This window comes from Cygnus olor, chromosome 14 (genome assembly GCF_009769625.2).
Source record: "Cygnus olor isolate bCygOlo1 chromosome 14, bCygOlo1.pri.v2, whole genome shotgun sequence".
NCBI lineage: Eukaryota > Metazoa > Chordata > Aves > Anseriformes > Anatidae > Cygnus > Cygnus olor.
Genome location: NC_049182.1, coordinates 5,900,469 through 5,920,734, shown reverse-complemented (window position 1 = coordinate 5,920,734; position 20,266 = coordinate 5,900,469). Strand labels below are relative to the sequence as shown.

The window sequence follows — 20,266 nt, the reverse complement described above, 5'->3', positions numbered from 1 at the left end:
CACTAGTGAAAGGGCCCAAGGAATTTTATTGAGCTGCCTCTCCTGCTTCTGAGAAACCAGGCTTGTTGCTACCACCATGGTAGTGCAGACTGGAAGTGTGATTTACACACAAACCGTATTTGTGCCCTTTCCCACTGCAGTCCTCCAGGTGTTGAAGGCAAAAAAACCAACTCACTTGGCCACAGTTTCACCCCCAAAATTGGAGATAATTTATTAAATTTTATCACTGACTGAAAAAGTCACTAACATCTCTTATAATAAGTTAATATTCTTAACAGAAAAACCCCAAGCCGTAATTACTGCATTTGCTCAGACTTAATACATTTACTTTTACAGTACGGTACTCAATAGGTTCCCCTTCACAGAAGGGAGTTTTCAACCACACCACAAGCCTCTGAATCTTCCCCGCTGCTCACTCAGACAAAATAAACTCCCTGGATGGCAACTTAGCAGTTCAACATCCCCCTCCTCTCCAGATCACAGCAAATGTGTTCTTCACCTTTGTTGCCTGCAACAGCTTCACAGCAGGCAACGCACAGCTTTATAACCGGAGCCTAAAGCGTTCTTTAGACATGCTGTAGGAGCAGAGAAAGCAACCTGGGCAGCAAGAGGCTCCTCTAAACCACAAGTGCTGTGTGGACACAGGCAGGGCGAATATGACACTTGACAGAGTGCTGCGATTGCACACAAGGATGCAACTCACCCAGGGCCTCCTGTAAGGGGGGGCTACAGAGCTCTGCTCACTCTGGTGACCCTGCATTCATTGCTTCTCCTTGATCCCACAAACTGTCTTTGTGATTCAGTTCTAAGAGCAGAATAACAGAAATTCAAGTCCTCAAACAAAACAAAACAACTAAAAAAAAAAAAGCGTCCAAGAGGACAGCATAGAAATTTGAACGTCTTTCCTGTTTCCACAGCCATCACCTCATACATCCCCCAAATGAACTCGACTCCCTGGGGCTCACCCGATCAACTCTTACCTTAACACACAGAACACCCTTCACTTGCTATGTGTTTCAGCTTCTAAATTATTAGTGCTCATGTGAGGGGACAAATAATTCCAGAAACCTGCAGCCAAAGTACTCACCATCCTGGATACATGACAGCCTCCAGAGAGGCTCCCCACAGAGGGCATCTTAAAGCTGCACGGTGGCTCCTCCTGCTCAACTATAGACTCTTTGCAGCCAACACAAGAGCTCTGCAGGATTTCCAAGCAGGAATCAGTGTCCTAAACTCATCTGTTTTGAACGTTTTGAGGAGAATTCTTAGCTGTCTGCCTTTTGTGACCGCTTCCACACCCCCAGCCCTGCCACCAATATGCACAAAGAAATCAGCAAGCAAGATTCAGAATTAAGAAACCTGTGCACTTGACCACGCATACTCCCTGCTACCAGAAATGCCTCTTGCTTCTCCACTCACCAGCTGCAGGGAGGACAACAGTTCACGCAGCCGAAGAGTGGGTCCACTGCACACCTTGGGAGGGAACTGCAGCCTTCAGCAAGGAGCGTGGCAGACCCACTCATGGCAGCACTTGTGACACGCTGGAAGCACACAGCTCTTTGGTCATTAACAGCAGTCAAAGCCACCGGAATCACACCTCCAACCTGTAAAAATAAATTCTCAAGCCAGACAGCTGCCGAAACCTTGCAGAAGCTGGCCCAGTCCACCCGTCCACACAACCAGAATGAGAAACCAACAAGCTGTTCTGTTACTCAGCAATGTCTTTATCATCCTCCTGCTTCTCTTCTTCATCCTCTTCCGTTTCCGTTTTAATCTGGGCCACTCCGAGCCGGTAGAGAGCATCCCGAATCACCACCTCCCCTGGCTGGCAGCTCTGTACGATCTCCTGGATCTGTCGATTCACGATTTCCCTGCTGGTGAGGAAGTCCATGAGGCGGTTGTAGAGGTAATAATGTGTGGCATTCTCAAAGGTGATGGGCCTTTGGCGGACGTTGCTGGTTTTGCTGTCACTGATAGCGGCAACAATGGCGTTGTAAGGCTCCAGCTCCCGGCACAGGGAGATGCAGTGGTGCCGAGCCGTTGGATCTTGGTGACTGTTCTGCTCCGAACCAGCGTGAACAATTCGGCGTGCTGCTGACTTGGTGATAGGGTGCTGAACAGAGTGCTCAGCCACAGTCACGTCTACGCTGTAGTGCTGGTCTAACAGTTCAGGGCAGGACACGTACTGGGAGAGAGAGAGATGCACACCAGGTAGAACAACAACAAGCTTCCCCACAGTTAAGAAGCACAATATAAAACTACTGTTTAGCTCAACTCCAACCAGATCTACAACTTGGGACGGGGGAGGGCCAAGTCATGCTTCCCCTGAATGCCACAAAGGTGGTTCTATACGTTCCCCACTCTTATGCCCTCAGAGATAATCCCAGGGCACTAGCAGCTCTCTTCCTCTCCCATTTCTCAAGAAATAGCAGCAGTTTGAGGGGAGCTGCTGTGACAAAATAAGCTACATGCTCCAAAATTCATGAGTTGAACTGCTACAATGCACTGCCAGCACAGTTCTCCCCATTAAAGAGTGCGAACCTAATACAGCACAGGCAACACAACACTTTCAGCTCTGCTCAGGAGCTATGCACTGGCAAAGCTGCGAGTCATAACATAGGTGGACATAACTAACCGTTGGGGGATCCATAGGGTCAGAGAAGCAGCCCTGGTTTTTGCCCCACATCTGGGAAGCCAGGTCAGGACAGCAGATGTCTGCACACAGCGCCACCGAAGAGGCCGTATCGACAACATACACCGGGGGCCAATGACGTGAGGAAACCAACAGGTCCACGTGATCCCGTGCATTTTCTCCTCTTACTATGTACTTTGAGCCACACACAACCTGGAAAGAAAGGGATTAGTGGCAAACAGAATAAAAGAATCTAAGAAAAATAAATTCAGCTTCCTTTCAGGTATTCCAGACAATGCAGTGACCAGACAACTACTTTTTCTAAAGATTTTCGTTCCTCATCCTCAACACATTCACTTCATCCTGCGCAGAACTTCACCTCAGCAGCAACATCAGACACAGGTTTCAGATCACTAGTCGATAGTGAGATATCTTGCAGGACTGCTCACACTCCAAGCCCCCAAGGCAGTGTGTTTCATCCAAGGCTCAGAGGGACCCACTCCACTCTTTCTGTTTCATGAGGGAGCTCCTAAGTCAGCTGATAGAGAATAGCAACGTAAGTACCAGCCTTTCTCACCTGATGTGGACACACTTTGTAGATTTTTCCTCCTGTGTGATGAGCAGAAGCTGGTTTGATGCTTGTCCCATTCTGGACAAAGTCATAGAGAGCCAGGAGGGAGTAACAGAGCTGGTCCTAGAAAAGATAGGCCCCAGAGAAAGTCTGTACATGACAAACTAACAGACTCTCCAAAAGAGGGAGCAGGCTGCAGACAAGAACTTCCAAATCTTAACTTGCATGTTGTCCAATAACCTCCTAATCCCGCAGTCAGCAGCACGAGGATGACAAGCAATTACCTGATATGGAAATGGTAATTACGGGCTTCCTTTTTTTCCCAGCCTACAAGAGTTCAATTTCTCTCACAATGTGTTAGTAATCCTATAATCTGCAGGCACTCATTTCTAACCCACTCCTGCCCCGGTACAGTCAGATAAGAAGTTTATTATCTAGCATGGCAAGTATAAACTAAGGGAAGATAGTGACAAACAGTTCCATTCCTAAATAGTGGTATGTGGGTAAACAAACCGTTACCTTTGTATCTGAAGCCTCCCACGGGATGTCACACTGCGTCAAAAAGCTTTGCAGCTCTTCCTCGCTGTAAGAGCTTATCAGCTCAAGCCTGAAGTTTTCTTCCTGAAGTAGCCTCACCAAGGCACTCCCATTACCTGCAAAGGCAGGAAACAAGTCTAAGCATTCTTTCTCAGGAAGGGAAGTCACCAAAGTAATTTCTTCTGAAGACTGCAGAAGCAGGGACTGCACAATCAACTGCCAGCAAGAGAAAGCTGTGAACAGTGCTAATTCCAAAGCGAGCCACGGCCCACACTTTGCTCTAATCCTTTGCTAGTGAAGTTGCCTCTGAGCAGACTGAGCCCAGGAGAACTGCAGGCTCCATGAGCACTTGTTCAGCCTGTTGCTTATAACCTTTAACTAACTGGTTGGACTGATGTGAGTATAAACAAGTGACAGCAGATCACAGAGAAGCGTGACTGCTGCTTTTGGACTGAGCAGCTCCACACTTGCCATTCACATCTCCTCCCTGGTTCTTTCTCTGTAGCTCCACTCCCACGAAAGCCCACGTAGCCCTTCTGCAGCTCAGCTCTCTACAGACAGCCGTAACCCTCATGGCAAAGCCAACTCGCGTACTTGTTAAACTTACAAAGCCAGTTTACACAAATTTCAGAATATCTAATACCTAGAATGTTAAGGGAACCAGGTGGTGACTGAATTTAGCTCTTGTTCATCTGAGCTTATTCTTCTTAGGGCTTCTTGTTACATGCAGTCCATGCCCTGAATATACTGAATGCTGACAACACTGATTAGGACTAACACATCCATCTCCTAGGCTTTTTTCACATCCTGTTGAAGACTTATTCACCTTCTGAGATACCAAGCACTGTCTGCAGCTTTTACAGCAGCAAGAATCAATCTAACATGAAACAATACTGACTGGCATTCACGTTGTGCTTGCTTCCTTCTGCACTGAGACCATGTTATTTCATTCAGGGTGCAGTGTTCTCATGTCCCCCATATTTCAAATGCATCAGAGCACAGCAGTGTATTCAAGATTCACTGGGCAGGTCAAAGCTCAAGCTGCTCAGTATCCTGAGAACAGGTGGACTGCTCCCAGCAGTCTTCTCTTATCTCAGCAGACATACCTTTTATAGAGTCATACATCTCTAAACATCACCAAAATACTCAAGTCATCACCACATCAAGTAGTTCTTAATAAGCACTTCAGCAACTACCTGGCACTGGCTGCGCATCCAGGTTCTTGTCCTTCTCAGTATTGACCACCACTGCTCCTCTCATCAGTGGAGGGAAGAAAGGAGCAACAATAGAGGCATCAAACTTTGTGATGGGGATGCTAGAAGGAAAAGCCACCTGCTCAATCACCTCTGTCTCCATTGTGGACCAGAAGTCTTCCACATTCACTTCACTTGACGCCAAGAATTCTGGCCAAGTAAACTAGAAAGAGCAAGAAACACACTGGTCAAACACAAATAACCATAGCTCATTCGAGAATTTTGTGTCAGGCTCACTCAAGGCACAAGGACTACCCAGAAGTGTGTTCAAGCCAAGTATAACAGGATGACATCAGGCTCCTATTCTGTCTTGGAGTTCCCCACAATCACTTTTCTTTGAGTGAAAGTCCAAACTGTTTATTTGACATAAAAGCCAGATGTGCTACATACTACTACTAGGGCACTTTTTGCCATTAGGGAAAACAGCACCTCAAGGAAACTGCTGTTGGGAGAAAACAATAAAAAAAAGGTAGAAAGATTCCTTCGTATCAGAGGAAGAATGCCAAGTCCAGCAAATTTCAACAAAGATCCCTACTACCAGAGGCTACTGGACCAAAGCTGTGGTCCAGAGACAGAAGATCTTGTTTTCCTGAAACACCTCTAAGAGGAAGTGCAGGCATCACCACTCCAGCCACATCCTCTTGTCAAGCATCAGCAGAAAACTGGTCACAAAGGCTTCGTTTAATTACCATGCATTACAAAGACCAGACTCAGCAAAAGTCATTATGATCTGCTTTGAACAGGATGCGAAGTTTGTGAAAAGCTTACCTCTATGTTTTTCAATGCCAGGACATTTTCCACATTCCTCTGGGCTATTTCTACCTTGGGGGTTATGCCACAGATTCCACAGATCATATCGTTGTAATCCCGGACAGTGAGGCATTCAAAGGCCCAGTAGCCATTGCACAGCAGTTCCTGGAGCTGAGCCTGCTCATCAGAGCTCAGGCTTTTTTCTGAAAGGAGAACATGCCACTGTTACAGCTTTCACTTCCTAAAGGCAGTAGAGAGGTAGCAGAACCTCTCCTATGCAGAATAAAAACAATCCTGTCCTCCAGAGAATTGCTACAGAGAACTGGTCACAGAGGTATTGTTGGGTTTAGGAAGTGATTTAACAGAAACACACCACACCAGAAGAGGTGGGTTTTCCTTTTTTACAACCTAACAATCATTAGCAGGTCACAAAGTTTGGTGTGTTATGGTTAAAAAAAAAAAAAAAAGAGGGAAAACCCACCAGTTTGCTCCTGAACAGAGTCGAGAATGTTGCCAACAGCCACTCTGGGATCCTCTCCAAGTTTAATGTGGTTTCGGATTGCAAACAGAAGATCCAGGCTCACTAGCAACTTGTTACCAACATTGAAAAGGCCTGCAGTTAAAACAAGACAGTTATTGTCTGGCGGGTTCCAGATATTCCTCACAATGAAACATATTCCTTTCTTAATGATATGCAAAACACTTTTATGATTACAGTTCAGAGGATCAATGAAAACAGCTGAATAGAGCTTATGTGACTATTCCCTTTGCACGTTAGCAAGATTAAATTATTTTCTAGCCTTGTCTTTAAATTAAAAAGGCTACAAGGAACAACAGCCAATGTATCTCCTTGGCTCCACGCTGCCTTGCAGGAAGCCCACAGTGACTGCTGCTCAGCTGTCACCATTCAACGCTAAAAAATAAAGCACTGCAGAGACGTCTTTGACTATGAACTGCCTCATAGAACCCAACATTTTGCACTTAGACAGAGGAGACCTATAACAATGAAGCAAGGTATGGTGCTCCTCAAAGTATTCATGCATGTTTTTCTCACAAATATAGGTGTACTTACAGAAACGGCAGAATAAAGTAAAAAATAATTCGAGTTTAATACAGTGGGGTACGCAAGAAACTTTTCTGTGCAATGACAATGTCCTGATATAGTCCCACAGCTTCTGAAGGGTTTAGTCTGTACTCATGCTGTAAGTTGGTATGCTCACTTTTTTCCTACCTGTATAAATATCCGTGAAGCTATGGAGGGCCAGACACTGCAGGTTCAAGCACACTTTGACCTGAGCTGTAACCACCTGTAATCTATTCGCTGTCAGCAGCCAGCACTCCTGAGGACCAGCAAGAGAACTGTAACGGACAAACAAAAGACAGCTCAGAGTTAAGTCAACATGTTTTTCAGTCCAGGACTGCAGTTAACATGTCAGTCTAAGCCAGTTCACATCAATTCACAACCCAAAAAAAGTTTCATTTTTAAACGGATTCCCCTGGCAGTCAGGTCACTGTTCACATTCTTTTGACAGCACTACAGAATTTCTCCAGCTCCACGTATTGAGTGCATAGGATTTGAGAGGTGAAGAAAAGCTACAGCCTCAGCTGCCCTGAGAGCAGCATCAGCCCTATTGCTGCAGAGCAGCCAACAGTGACTAGTAACACATTCTGCCCAAGTCTGTCCCTGCACACACATACTCTGAAAGGCCGCCTCCCTTACAACAAGGCTGCCAAGGAGGAAGTTCAGACAGGAAAATGCCAGTTGTGCCCTACTAGCAGAAATGTAACTGTCCACCTGAGAAAATAGGAATTAAATCCAAAGCTAGTTCCTTCTCACTGGCAGCAGCTTAATTAGAGCCTATGCAGGCACATGTGAGAGTCCTACACTCAGAGCACTGCAAAGCAGAGCAGCACAGAAGATTTACAATGCAAAGTTTGGAAGCGATAAGGTCAGGGACAGGGTACAACATGGCACTCACCTGCAAAAATGACTACCTATAAAAAGCATCTCTGCTGGAAGATTCTCAGTTAGTACTAGCCTGTCCAAATCAAACACCCTTAACTGGTACCAAGAAAATCTTTTTGGTTCCAGAAAAGAGAAACACAGTAGTAAACTACATGACATTTTGTTTTGGAAATGTTTGAGCTCAGGCTTTAGGCAACAGGAAGATGTTTGGCAGACTCAGTGAGGAGATATCCTATGGGCTTTTACACAAAACTAGGTAAAGTAATCCAGCCTGTACACTAGTAGTTTCTGAGAGTCTTTCAGGTTTCAGTTTGGGTACAGGTTCCAAAAAGGATTCACTCAAGCCCACGCTAAACCATAAAAAGAATGAAAACATCATAAGCAAAAAGATCCACACAGCAAACATTCAGATTGGGAAGAGAGAAAAGGGAAATCACACAACACACATCTCTAATCCCACAATTTTGCCTGTCAGCCTCAAAAACATCAGAATAGAAAACAAAGAGGGGATGAGTAATGAAGACTCCATTTCAAAGAAAAAATTACATCTAGACTTAGCAGCCAGTCTTTGATCAAGCTCTCCTGCTGTACGGAAATGGTAACTATGACAAACTAAACAGTACAAGAGAAACAGAAACTGCTCACAGCTATCAAGCTAAGCCTTTTCCACAGACACGTAGATTATTCACTGTCACTTACACCAGCCTCAATATTGGAGCTAAACTAAGTATTACCTCAGGCATACTTCTAACACAGAATACCAGCACAAGGGTGAAAAAGTCACAAGTCTAAAACAGAATCTTACTTCTGTCCCCCTTTGAACAATGGGCTGTTACAGAGGAGGCACTGCGCAGATGGAGACTCATAGTAGTTTGACCAGGAGGTCTGCTCTATGGTGACTGTCTCCTCACTCACGTTGGACAGGATGAGCCGCGAGCTGTTCAGTTCGTGGATGAGCGTGAAGACCTCGGCCAGTTCTGATTCATTCTCTGGGATCTGCATTACTTTGCGCAGCAACTGCAGGGTGGATTGGCGCTGGATCTCTTTCTGGGATGGGGTTAAGGGCTCACTGGTGTTCAGCACATCAGACTGGCCTGGACTGACCTCCTAGAGAGAAAAAAAAAAAACAACAAAAAACATTTTTTCAGTGAGGCATGTGTGAAGATGAAATATAAAGAAGTCCAGAAAAGTCACAAGAGGTAGGAGAATCACAGTAACCTTTGTACCCAGTAGACTTGACTTCTACTTCTCTGCTCAATCAGTGATCGTCGCAGACAGTAGCTTCAAGCCTAAGGTACTTCACCTAAACTTATTCGTTACAGCCCAGACTTCCCAGGAACTCCAATTATGTTGCTAAACCACCACAGACTTATCACTGTACTGGACTGTTATTGCAGGCATTGAGGATTACGAAGGGGAGAACAACCATCAACAGGCATACAAACATTTCAATACACTTGGCAATCACCACTGCCTTTCTCCATAGGTTATCAGGCACATTCTCCTGTATACCACGGCCAGACAGCCATGGCAGCCTGCATAACTGTACAGCTGCTAGGATAGACAAGTGTTAAACTAGAACTAGGGGTTGCAATGTATGGAATACACTGATCGATTACAATTGATCAGCCACAGTTCTTTCGTACAGGTGCACAAGCATAGGAGAACTGAACTCCAGGTGGCACAGAAGAACAGAGAGAACACAAACGAGCTAAGCTGTTTGATCACCTAAACCCTTCTGCTAACATTTCAACCTGTTTTTCTGTCTAGTCTAGCAATGAGATAAAAGATCAGTCCAAAAGCAGAGCCAACAACAAACCGTGTGATAGGAATGTTAAGCACAACTAAAAACCAGAAAATTTTTAAAAAAATGAGGAAGAGACAAGCCACATGCCTCTCAGAATGCAAGCTGAGCTAAGCGTACTGCTGTTCCCTACACATCTGCTTACGTGTGGATTTCACACAGGCCATTTCAGTTTGTTTATTTTTTGTTTTACGTTTTTAATATACAAAGTTATGAACTTCAAAATAAAATTTAAAAAAATCAAGTGAAAGAGTAATACTACTGCACAGACTACAATGCAGTTGTCTGTCTAAACGCTGAGTGGGCATTCCAGCTAAGAACAGGACAGCTTTTTTTTTTTTTTTTAAATGGCAAAACAATTCTGTACAAGAAAAGCTAAACTTTTAAACTTTGAAACTTTGGGAAAAAAAAACAGATTACCCCAGAAACAAACAAAACAAAATCCACAATACGCTATTTACATCCAAGTACAAGAACAGAAGAAATCTTGAACAACATCGTTCTACAACAGAATGAAAATACTACATCCAGAAATAATTTCAGGCTGGTAGTAAGTCGCGCTACAAACCCCTAAAAATAGGAAGCTCTAATACAAGATGTACTAACTCGGTTGACATTTGCCACAAACTGGTCACAAAGCAGAGCATGCTTGGAAGTTTTTTGATGAAGTCCAAAGTTCCACAAAGCTGACACAACAAATGTGACTTCAGGGGTGATTTCCCCAGCATGTAGTAACATACCATAAACATTTTTAAGCTACAGAGACATCCAGTGGTAGAACTGAGTGTTGTCTGTCTCACTCTGAGCCTGAAACACCACCATTGCAGAAGCTGAACACTAAAAACATAGTCACAAGTATTTTCAGTAGGACATTATTGTTAGAAACAGACTTATCATAATGGAAAAAGAAAATTAACATGTTCCCATGGGAACTTGCAAACTAAGATACTTCCCCACCCACTCCACAATATTGGTTTGAAAGACAAACCATTCCGAACCTTACCAGGGATTTTGCTGTTTTCTCAGCTCTGTCTTTGGCAAGATTGTAGCCACAGCTTGGACAGATTCGAGGCTTGTGCCTGTTTGTATAAACGTAACTACATGAGGGGTTCTTGCATTTCCCTCTGCCACGTGATGTAGCCAGTCCCAAATCCTGGAACGACACAAAAATGATGTTTGTTGACCTTGACTTCTACAAGCTAACATGACTGTAGAATACTCTATTTGACTATTATATGCTTTTCCCCATTTTATAACACCTAGAGTAAAGGTTAAAAAGCAGGCCCTATCACTTTGTACGTAACATTTTAACCAGTACTCAAATGCTTTGAGGCAAATCCCAGAGATCGCAGACACTCCACACAATAAACTCATTCAGAAACCACTGAACCTCCCCACTTAACTCAAGGAGGCGATGCAAATTATGCCAGAGTATGAAGAAAAATCCATTTCTTAGCAAGGTCCCAAACATGACTGCAACACGGCACAGAGAGCCCAGATTAAGTCAACAGATGACACATACAGCACAAATGGTCACATTAAACACAGGATAATGTTTCTGCAAGTCAGTAAAACAAAAGCCACAGAACAACCTCATCCCAGAGATGACAATCCCCACAGTGCAACTCAGACCATCTAAAAAATTCTCACCAAAGTTACAGTGCAGCTGTACTTGTAGGAAGGGAACACATCTGGTTTGACCTCCACTACTTTAACCTGGGATGTGCTGTTGGGCAAAGTGCTGTGGAGCTAGAGATTGAAAGCAGAAGAAAAAAAAAAACAAATAAAAGAACACCCATGAGACACCTACTACTGAATACACACAACCTGTAAGCAAATACCTATTAGCATTTTTCCCCCCAGGAAATCTGATAATGTTCATTTAATATCAGGGGACTACAACGTGCTGTTTTGCATACTAAGGCTTTAAAATTCAGGTAGAAGTATTCCAGCATCTTAGCAAGCTTTACTTCCTACTCAATCATCTTTCACAGGTAAAACAGACTCCCTCAGCAGTCAGTACTACATGTTAGATTCCCACACCACCACCAGATCCTCAAATATCTTCTGGAAGTAACCAGGAGGTTTTCAAAGCAGCCGGACGAAGGATTGTCCAACAGCATCTCTCAGCTGAGCTCCTACTCCTGGCCATCCAGCCCTCACACTGCTTCAGAGCCATCTCATAAAAACTGTCGGTCACAACTTCCATCATCATAAGGGTGCTACATTCTCATATTCTATTTCTCAGCACTCAGCTCATACCCCTCATTAGGGGAAAACAATCCCAAGGAAAGGATTGTGCATTCGAAGAACAAGCCACAGATACCTTTTGTTCCTCAGCACTTGGCGGCTGCAGAACTGCCTGACCCAATTGTTTCAGCGTACTGGGCTTCAGGCCTGACGTTCTCACAGGGGGATGCTTGTCTTGAAGAAGGAAAAGAACGCAGCAGGTTAGATAAGAAAAAACAAGTCCTGTTTTCTTCTTCAGTAAATGAAACCAGAGTCACATGAGATTTTCCTCCTCTGAACTTGAAGTGACACAAGCAGGTGTTTCATGTCCCATTTACCTGCCCTTCTGGTTAGAAAGAAATCGAGGGTGTTTTTTTTTTTAAACCTAGGATAGCTCACTATCTCCCTTCAGACACGTCTTAGTATTTGACAAAGACCACTTCAATATAGAGAGGAAAGACAACCACTCCCAAAGCATACCAGAGAACCAGTATTTTTACCAGTGTTTGCAAACGCCTGTCTCTTGCTAGCCTGCTCAGTGCTGGCTTCTCTCCCCACGCTGGCTGGTGCGGGCAGAATTGCTCGCATGGGCCTTGCTGCAGCCAGCAAGGAGGGCTTCGGTCTTGGTTTACTCTTTACTTCTTGCCCTTTGTGTGCAGCAGCTGGAGCATCAATTCTAAAAGACAAGAGCTACAATCGGAAAAAAATTCCACGGTTTCCCTCTCACCCTCAATTTTCTCCTCTCTCCTGTGCTTTATTAGCGCAATAATCACAGCTATTGCAGTAGAAAGGAGAAATAGTGCCAAAGATACATCTGCCCTGTGACTACCACGACAATTTGACTGTCACTTAAAAAAAAAAATAACTTTGATGGACAAAACCATTTCAAAAGAACGATCTTGAAGTGGCAGAAAGCAGACAGGACACAGACGGTCTTGCACGAAGCACTGCCAACAGCCTTCAATTTCTTGGATTTGTTCCATCAGCACACATCAGACATCATACACTTCTGTAACTCACCCCACTGGCTTTTTTGCAGAGGTATTTGGACTCAGCACCTCAGAGGACGGCGGCACCCCCAGCCCTACGCTATCTTTTTCTGCCTGCTCCGTAGAAGAGTCTCCTTGTGGCTGGCTCTCTTGACCAACCATTACTCTGGCAGCAGTCCCTCTGTCTTCAGCAAGCACGCTGTTTGCAAGAATGTGAGCCTCAGAGATGATCACTTCCTCCCACTCTGTCTCCTGCACCTGCCCTCCAGCAGGCACAGCATTCAGCAGCTGGCTGACCGCTTCAGAGCTTTCCAGGGCAGACTTCGAGGTACTCTCACAAACAGCTGCCGGTTCTGTCAGCACTGACTGTTGACCTCTTTTAGTTGCCGGAGTTTTCAGAGAAGTGCCTGAATTTGGCTCAGATTTGATTTTTGGTTGCTTTTCCTGGAAACAAGAAGAGGAGCACGTTTCAGAGGTTCACATAGCCTGGTTTGCCATGGCCTATTCAATGCTGGACCAAAACAGCAAAATCCTGAGTGTTTAAGCAATGAATTGCACGTGAGAGCAGAAATGTCATCTTCTACAACAGGAAAGTCCCTGTTAACATTTTATCTAGCCTCCTGACAGTTTTACTTTGAAAAATCAGTCTTCTTTAAACTCTCTTAAATATCACCATTAGCGTCAACATCACAAACTCATCGGCCACCCTCTGGAACAAGGGCCCACCTCCTACACTCCCCTTTCCTACCTTCAGCTCTCTGATGCTGTCTGTTTTTCCATGCTACTGAGGAACCAAGGGGAGCTAGATACAGAACTTGCATCTTTTGGATTAAATTGCAGTGTAGTGCAAAGGGGTGCAGAAGCACTCAGAAAAGCACGCATCTGAGGGAGTCAGGAAATACAGAATTACTCGGGACGGTTTTTCAGCTTTAAGCGAAGTTTTACCTTCAAGACTAAGGCTACAAGAGCTGTGTACTGAGGTCAATGAAGGTAAGATGGAGCACGGAGCTGGTAATAAACAAATCCTATCAGAGAAGTAGTCAAGAGTTTCTGGTGTGATAAACACACGGATTCTAAGTTTTCTCAAGAGTTTATGCTCGGCAGAATATTCTAGGTTTCTAAAACCAGACATCTTCTAACATAATCCCTTTTTTAAGGAACAGGAAGGTATGTATATACTTAGTTTCAGTCCTACTGATGTTACTACCAGTAAAAAAAAAAATGCTGCTGCATGTTTTTCTCCAAAGCATGACACCATAAGAATAAATGAAACTGTTTATGCAAGCATGTTCCCAGAAGAGCAGCATGTAACTGTAAGACAGAAGGAAAACCTTCCCCCTAAAATGTTTCAGTTCAAATCAGCCTAGGATTTAACAGAGCAGGCATGCCATATTCAGGCAGAAAGACCTTTTTGCAGTTAGCCATCTATCTACTTCAGCAGGTTTACAGCACAAAAGATATCGTTGCTGTTTGTATCCCAGCACACCGTAAGCTCAGCCATCAGGTCAGACTCTACAGTTTGTGTGCTGAGAAGGTTCTTCCCCCTAAATGCTTAATGAATCTAGACACATCGGTTCAGGACAAACGCACACAAAGTCACTGAAATTTTAACAGCCAGAACAAATTTTCACACTGAGAACATCCTTTAATTTGGGCCTGAGGGGCCTTGTTCCAGACAAATTTCATGAACACATCTGTTCAGAGCTCGGTAACTACCTTTACATTGCCAAGGTTTAAGGAACAACTACTTGTTGTACACAGCTAGTGGAGATTCCAGTAACTTAAGTATCGTAGGTATCACGTGGAGAAAAAGTTTTCCGTTCAACAACCATGCCCACAACTACACCAAGATCTGGAAATCTCCTTCCAAAGGTCAGAACATCGAGAACGATCAGACACACGGCCATGAACCAACAATACCCAACATTTCAGCTTCCACTAGAACAACTATCATATGGCTCCCAAATGATCACACACCTACCATTGCTCAGAATTACTCTTTCTTTCTGTTGATAAAACCACGTTGAAAGACCACCACAAAAATCTCAATTTGTAGAATAACTTCAAACACAGGCCTAGAAATTTCACAGGCATTCACAAAAACAGCACTTCTTGCCTGAAGAGAAAGAGAAGGGAAAGCGAGTTTACCTTCGGGATCCATTTCCCTCCCAGGAAGTTCCCACATGCTGGGCATTTTGGTGGCTTATGTCTGGTGACATAAGTGAAGGAGCAGCCAGGATTGGTACAATTCCCATGTCCCCTGCGAGTATAGGTGGTTGTCTGAAACAAGAGTCGCCGAGAATTTCTCTACAGAGCTGGAAGAAACACCAAGCTGTGCTCATCACTCCCTTGTTCCCCGGTAAGCACTTCACAAACATTATCTAGCAACTCTGCCAGCCCTTTGCTATTATTCATTTTACCGACCAGCCAACACCCAGCTGTACCAGTGACTCAGCGCCGTAGTTACGCTGAATTTAAGCGTCCAGTCTGTACACAAACCTTCAGTATTACCAGAACTTGGATCAAATTGCAGAGCAGAGATGAACAATGCATATAACCTACAGGAGAAGCTAACCTTATGCTTTCGGTGACGTAACAGCTCTCCCATGAATTTGAGTCTTAATAAGACAACATAGAAATGATTCAAACAGCAGTCCACAGTGAGGCAATATGCAATTAACACATTCATGTCAGAGTGACAATATTTGAAGACAAACACTTGTGGAGGTATTTTTCATCAGTAAGGTAATTTGTTGTTCTATGCAGTGCTAAAGTACTCCCTGGTGCTTTACTGTAACTCACAGTAAACTGCTGCAACAGCAGCAGCACCGCCAGCCGCTGCTCATAAAGACAGCTAAACCAGTCTTTGCCAGGACTACTACACCTACACGCAGAACTTTTGTCAGCACAGCACTTCTCAAAATTCTGTACCTGCCACTCCTGAGGGAGCTGTTGTGCTGTAAGTCCCTAACTAGGGCTGATTTTCCTAGAAATGCAAGTGCTACCATTAAGGAAAAGACAACTTAAGCTAGGTTCTTCTCAGGAACAAAAACCTAATGCATCTCCATCCTCCCTAAGACACCAGGACAAATATTACGCGAGGTACCACTATAAATACCTGCAGTGTTCCACCAGCTGAGAGCACAGAGAACCCAGAAAAGAGGACTTCATGCAACCTTACACACCACAAGAAGCTGCTGTGCTGGCTGCACGGTGAAGTCTCACAATGATTACAGAAATACAGGTGGTCAGAGCAGTGAGATTAGAGAAATAACAGCACTGCTCCTCACGCAACAAGCCACATGAACTTTTCTCCAGGGGTTCTCAAAATCTTAGGTTACTGCTCCTCTCCCATCACGTGGGGAAAGTGACAGCCACCACGTGACTGGGGAGTTCACGTGTTCCTGTCACAAGAGCGGATTCTTGCCCTCAAAGGGATAGACACTGGCATTTTATGAAACAGATATGCCTCCAAGCAGAGGCCATACAAAGCAACACAGACCTTGAAAAAGGCAACAAAGAAACTGCTGTTAGCCAGAGGGGTTGAGATAGCGTTACGTACTCCTATCTGCTTCCAAAAACTCCTTGAGGGAGAAGGCAGCAGGTCTATAAGTCAAAGAGCTCCATTAGAATACACAAGGCGTAAAGGCAGGGACAAGAAATCTATCAACTGATCTGATGATTTAAAACTGGACTACCTTCACGAACTGTACCATGATCAAACCCTTCTTACTCTACCATCTTTAAGACAACCCTACGGTAATACATCCATATCGTGAAATACCACGAGACTGAATTTCTTACCAACTTAATTGATGTTGGGTTCTCCACAACGGAATGAGCTGGTAAAGGTAACATAATAAACTGTGTAGCAGGTGTGGAGGAAGTGCTCTCTTCAGTATCCTAAAACGAAATCAAAGGGAGATTACATGTAGAAGACAAGACACAAAGTGGCCTGTGTCCCACCCTTTTGTGAACACTGCTGCTGAGCGTGTGTGTATCTTGAGGACTGATGAGACCAGAAAGTGGGAAAGAAGAGTGATTGTTTCAAAAGCCTTACCAGGTCTGCTCTGGAAATCATCCAACTCTTCTCAACTTGAAGCTGAAAACAGCAGACCCAAAACCTCACAGCATAATGTTTCTGTAACAGATCCCTAACACCTCAACTTAAAACTCCCTTCTCTCTGCAGCCAAGAAAACAGCTCTCACGAGCACAGAGGTAACCTGTTTCTTCACCCCAGAATCTTGTAGTCCAACTGCAGAAGCCACCCAAATTATTGTTAAAAGAAATATTTTTTTAAGTCTCTATCAGTCATCTATCATAAGCGATAGCAGCATATAGTAGAGAATCTGGAGGCAGAGACGCAGCAATCACTGAGGTAAGAAAGCTGCTGTTTGCCACACTACTGCACAACACCTCCAGCAGCCATGGAGAATCTCAAGTAAAGCATGTTAAACAGCAGTCGGACATCTCTCACGAGAAGCTGACAGGATTCTGAGGGTCCCTAGAGTAACTCACCCTCCCGGTCACCACGGTCACCACAGACACACCATCTGAAACCTGAGGACGGGCCACAGCGATGCTCCCGTTGGGGATGTCCGTGGAGCTGCTAACTAGAGTCTCTTCAATAACGACCCGAGTCGTCTGATACGGCTGCCCTTCTATTTCCAAAGAAGCCTCATCCAAGAGGACGTCCCCAGCCACTTTATCTGTCACGGGCCCAACGTAGTGAGAGAGAACCTCCGATGCCACCACTTCTTCCACAGGCTCTGACTGACCAAAGGAAGCAGTCTCTTCTGACAGTCCTTCGATGGCGATGCACTGCTCAGAAACGCCAACGTGGCTCGAGTCCACAGAAAGGATGTTCTGCACAGCATCACGGGGGACATTCGTGATATTGGTGGAAGCTGTCAAGCCTTCAGGTGCTGCCCGACCCTGTGTCACACACAGTTCCAGTGGCTGCCGGCTCCTGTCCTCCTGAAGAGTGGTTTTGGGAATAATTATATAATCTGAGCGAGGAAGAATCTTACGGAAACCTGGAATGTCTGGAACTACTGTAGTTCGAGTGGACACCTTGGAGTTCTGTTGGCAAGAACAGAGTACGGAATAAATGAAAGAGGGAAAAGGAAGGGAGTCAGTTCCCAGTCCTGCTTTTCAGTAGTTTAGACGTTAGAGCTCAAACGGTTTCCTGAAAGAGTTGGCTAGGAAGTTCTCCACATGACAGCCCGCACTCCCTCTCAGCACTGCCTTTATCACCCACTTTACCACCCATCACCCTGATGACATGACACAAGAAACTACCGTTCCCATCAGCAGATACCAGACATCTCCATCCTCAATTTCAAAACACGATCCCTTGATTAAACAGAAGGCAAAAGAAAGAAAGAAATCCACTGCCTCACACGCTGCTTCTGTACAGGCGGTCGTAAAGCAGAAACACAAACGGGAATCTGTAGCTAAACGACTCTCCCACAGCCAGTGCTGTGTAAGCAGTTAAGTGCCACAGCAGTTACAGCTACCGGCTTCTCCCTCTCCTCACACGAGAAAGAACTGCAGGAAAGGAGACTTACCGGATCCAATCCTTCTTTCTCTAGCTTGGCTTTCTCCAAATAATAGCTTTTTTCAGCCACGCTGAGCAACCTCCAGCTCTCGCTGATCTTTTTGTTGATTTCAGATTGAGGGAGGTGGGGCAGCTCTTTCTGTACTTTCAAGTAAATGTCATAGTAGTACAGGAGGTAAGCGGATCTGAAATGCAACCAGCGACAAGCATTAATGTCATTCTACAGCAACCCCTTTGGAAGAAGAACTTCCTAAGATTTACACTGGTCTCAAGGACAAATTATAAGCATGTTATATTCACTGTTATTAGCAAAGGCATTTTAAAAACCAAATAAAAATCAAGATTCTGATGAGAACCTCTGCAGTAAGGAAAAAGAGCCTAAGGCAAATTGTTCTAGAGAACACAGAGCTTAGATCAAGCACTGCTAGCACTCATAAAGGCACACCAGAGCGAGCCCAAAGTGTCACGCTATTTTTTTTTATGTTTTCTACGCTATCAAGTGTTCCACGTGTACTGCAACGTTTATTCTTATAAACTGCTGCAAGGAAAACTGCCCCCACACTCAAGATAGAAAATATACGAAGGCAGAAAGAACTCACCTAGGCTTTTTGGCTTTTTCTCCATGATCACCCGGACTTTTGTATTTCTTCTTCTTCTTCGAAGGCACTGGCGACGCGTACGTGTAGGCGCCCTCTATTTCCTCCATCACCACGGTTACCTCGGTGCCATCGTAGGGAGCCTCCATCACTAGGAGCACACACCAAGCACACGCCTCGCGTTAGGGACGTGCCGCCTTACGGAACACCTCTCTCCCTACGGACTGCTCCTATCCATCCCTTCTAAACCGACAGCGTCGCTTGCAGGCCCGCCTGACTTCAACCAGCCAACAGAACTAGGAGCTACCTCCTTACTTATTTTTAGAAGGAAACACCTTTTTTTTAGCGTGGCTTTTATAGCGTGCAAGCGTGCTGTGAGCGCACGTACGGGCTGCAGCCCCCCCGGAAGCCCTGAAGGAACGTTTGGCGATCCAGGGCCGCCTCACCTCACCCCGCTGCCCCCCGGCACCCAACCGCAGGCCCCGGGGAGCCCTGAGAGGAGCGGCGGGACCCCCACGGCGGCCCCCCGGATCCCAGCCCGGGCCCCACCGGGGCAAGGCCGGCGCTCACCGGGCGGCGGCGGGCGGCGAGCCGCGGTCACATCGCAGCCGGGGGAGCGGGAAGAGGCGGCGGGGCTGCGGGCCGGCGGCGGGGCGGGGCGGGAGGGCCCCGCATGGTGGGGCCGGGACCGGGGCCGGGGGCGAGGCGGGGCCGCACCGGACCCTCAGCGGCCTCCCGCCGCCGCCGGAAGCGCTGCCGGGAACCGCTTCCGGGTGGCGGAGCGGCGGCGGGGCTGAGCCGCCTGCCCGGCGAAGGGCGGAAGCGCCGCGGGGGTGGGGGGGGGGAGGGGAGGGGACGGACGGTGGCCGGGAGGGGACAGTGTTGTTGAGTGAAAATCTGTTGGGCGAAAGCAGGGCTGGGTGTCCGTCGCCGGCAGCTGGAAGGGACAAGTGTGCACAAGCAGAACCATATGGGCTTGTTCGGTGGCACTGGGCAGGCTGGTGCCCATCAGGCCATCCGCAGCCGCTCTCCAAGCACCACACGACACGAGCAGCACCGTGCTGCGTTACCCAGTGGCCCCAAGCAGGCTGGTGCCAGCCAGGCCGCCCGCAGCCCCTCACGAGCACCACGCGTCCCTCTCCCTCCTGGTTCTCCCCAAGCAGTGCCCAGACGTGGCCCCCTTCTCCTCCTGTAACGGGGAGGCACCAGGGCAGAGCGCTGCTCCTTGGCTCCCCGGCCTACCAACACCATCGGTCCCGCTCCCATTCCCAGCCAGGAGGCAAGTGAAGTGGCAACCCAAAATTCAGACCCAGCCAAATAGCCTTGAAACCTCAGTGGCCAAGGCGGTGGTTGGTCCAGAGCCAGCTGGTGGTGAAGA

At 46.1% G+C, this 20,266-nt stretch overlaps 1 protein-coding gene across 1 annotated transcript; it reads right to left on the bottom strand.

The window, feature by feature from the left end:
* Positions 1-182: 182 nt before the first annotated feature.
* HMGXB3 (HMG-box containing 3) lies at positions 183-19,541 on the bottom strand. Its single transcript, XM_040573003.1, has 20 exons — positions 19,459-19,541; positions 18,892-19,039; positions 18,303-18,477; positions 17,251-17,814; positions 16,536-16,634; positions 14,880-15,011; positions 12,763-13,175; positions 12,243-12,418; positions 11,840-11,937; positions 11,164-11,262; positions 10,517-10,666; positions 8,515-8,816; positions 6,975-7,102; positions 6,225-6,356; positions 5,762-5,946; positions 4,937-5,156; positions 3,723-3,856; positions 3,210-3,326; positions 2,636-2,845; positions 183-2,185 (listed from the first exon to the last, which is right to left on the bottom strand). Exons 2-20 carry the CDS (start codon positions 19,035-19,037, stop codon positions 1,709-1,711), a joined length of 3,957 nt encoding a protein of 1,318 aa, XP_040428937.1. The 5' UTR covers positions 19,038-19,039; positions 19,459-19,541; the 3' UTR covers positions 183-1,708.
* Positions 19,542-20,266: the final 725 nt, after the last annotated feature.

What these genes read in the sequence shown, in the direction of transcription:
- HMGXB3 (XM_040573003.1), bottom strand. Translation starts at nt 19,037, where the DNA reads ATGGAGGCTCCCTACGATGGCACCGAGGTAACCGTGGTGATGGAGGAA. An exon ending in TGACCGTGGTGACCGGGAGG is followed by an intron (nt 16,635 to 17,250) that starts GTGAGTTACTCT and finishes ATTTCGTTTTAG; the next exon opens with GATACTGAAGAGAGCACTTC. An exon ending in AGAAAACAGCAAAATCCCTG is followed by an intron (nt 8,817 to 10,516) that starts GTAAGGTTCGGA and finishes TTTTCTCTCTAG; the next exon opens with GAGGTCAGTCCAGGCCAGTC.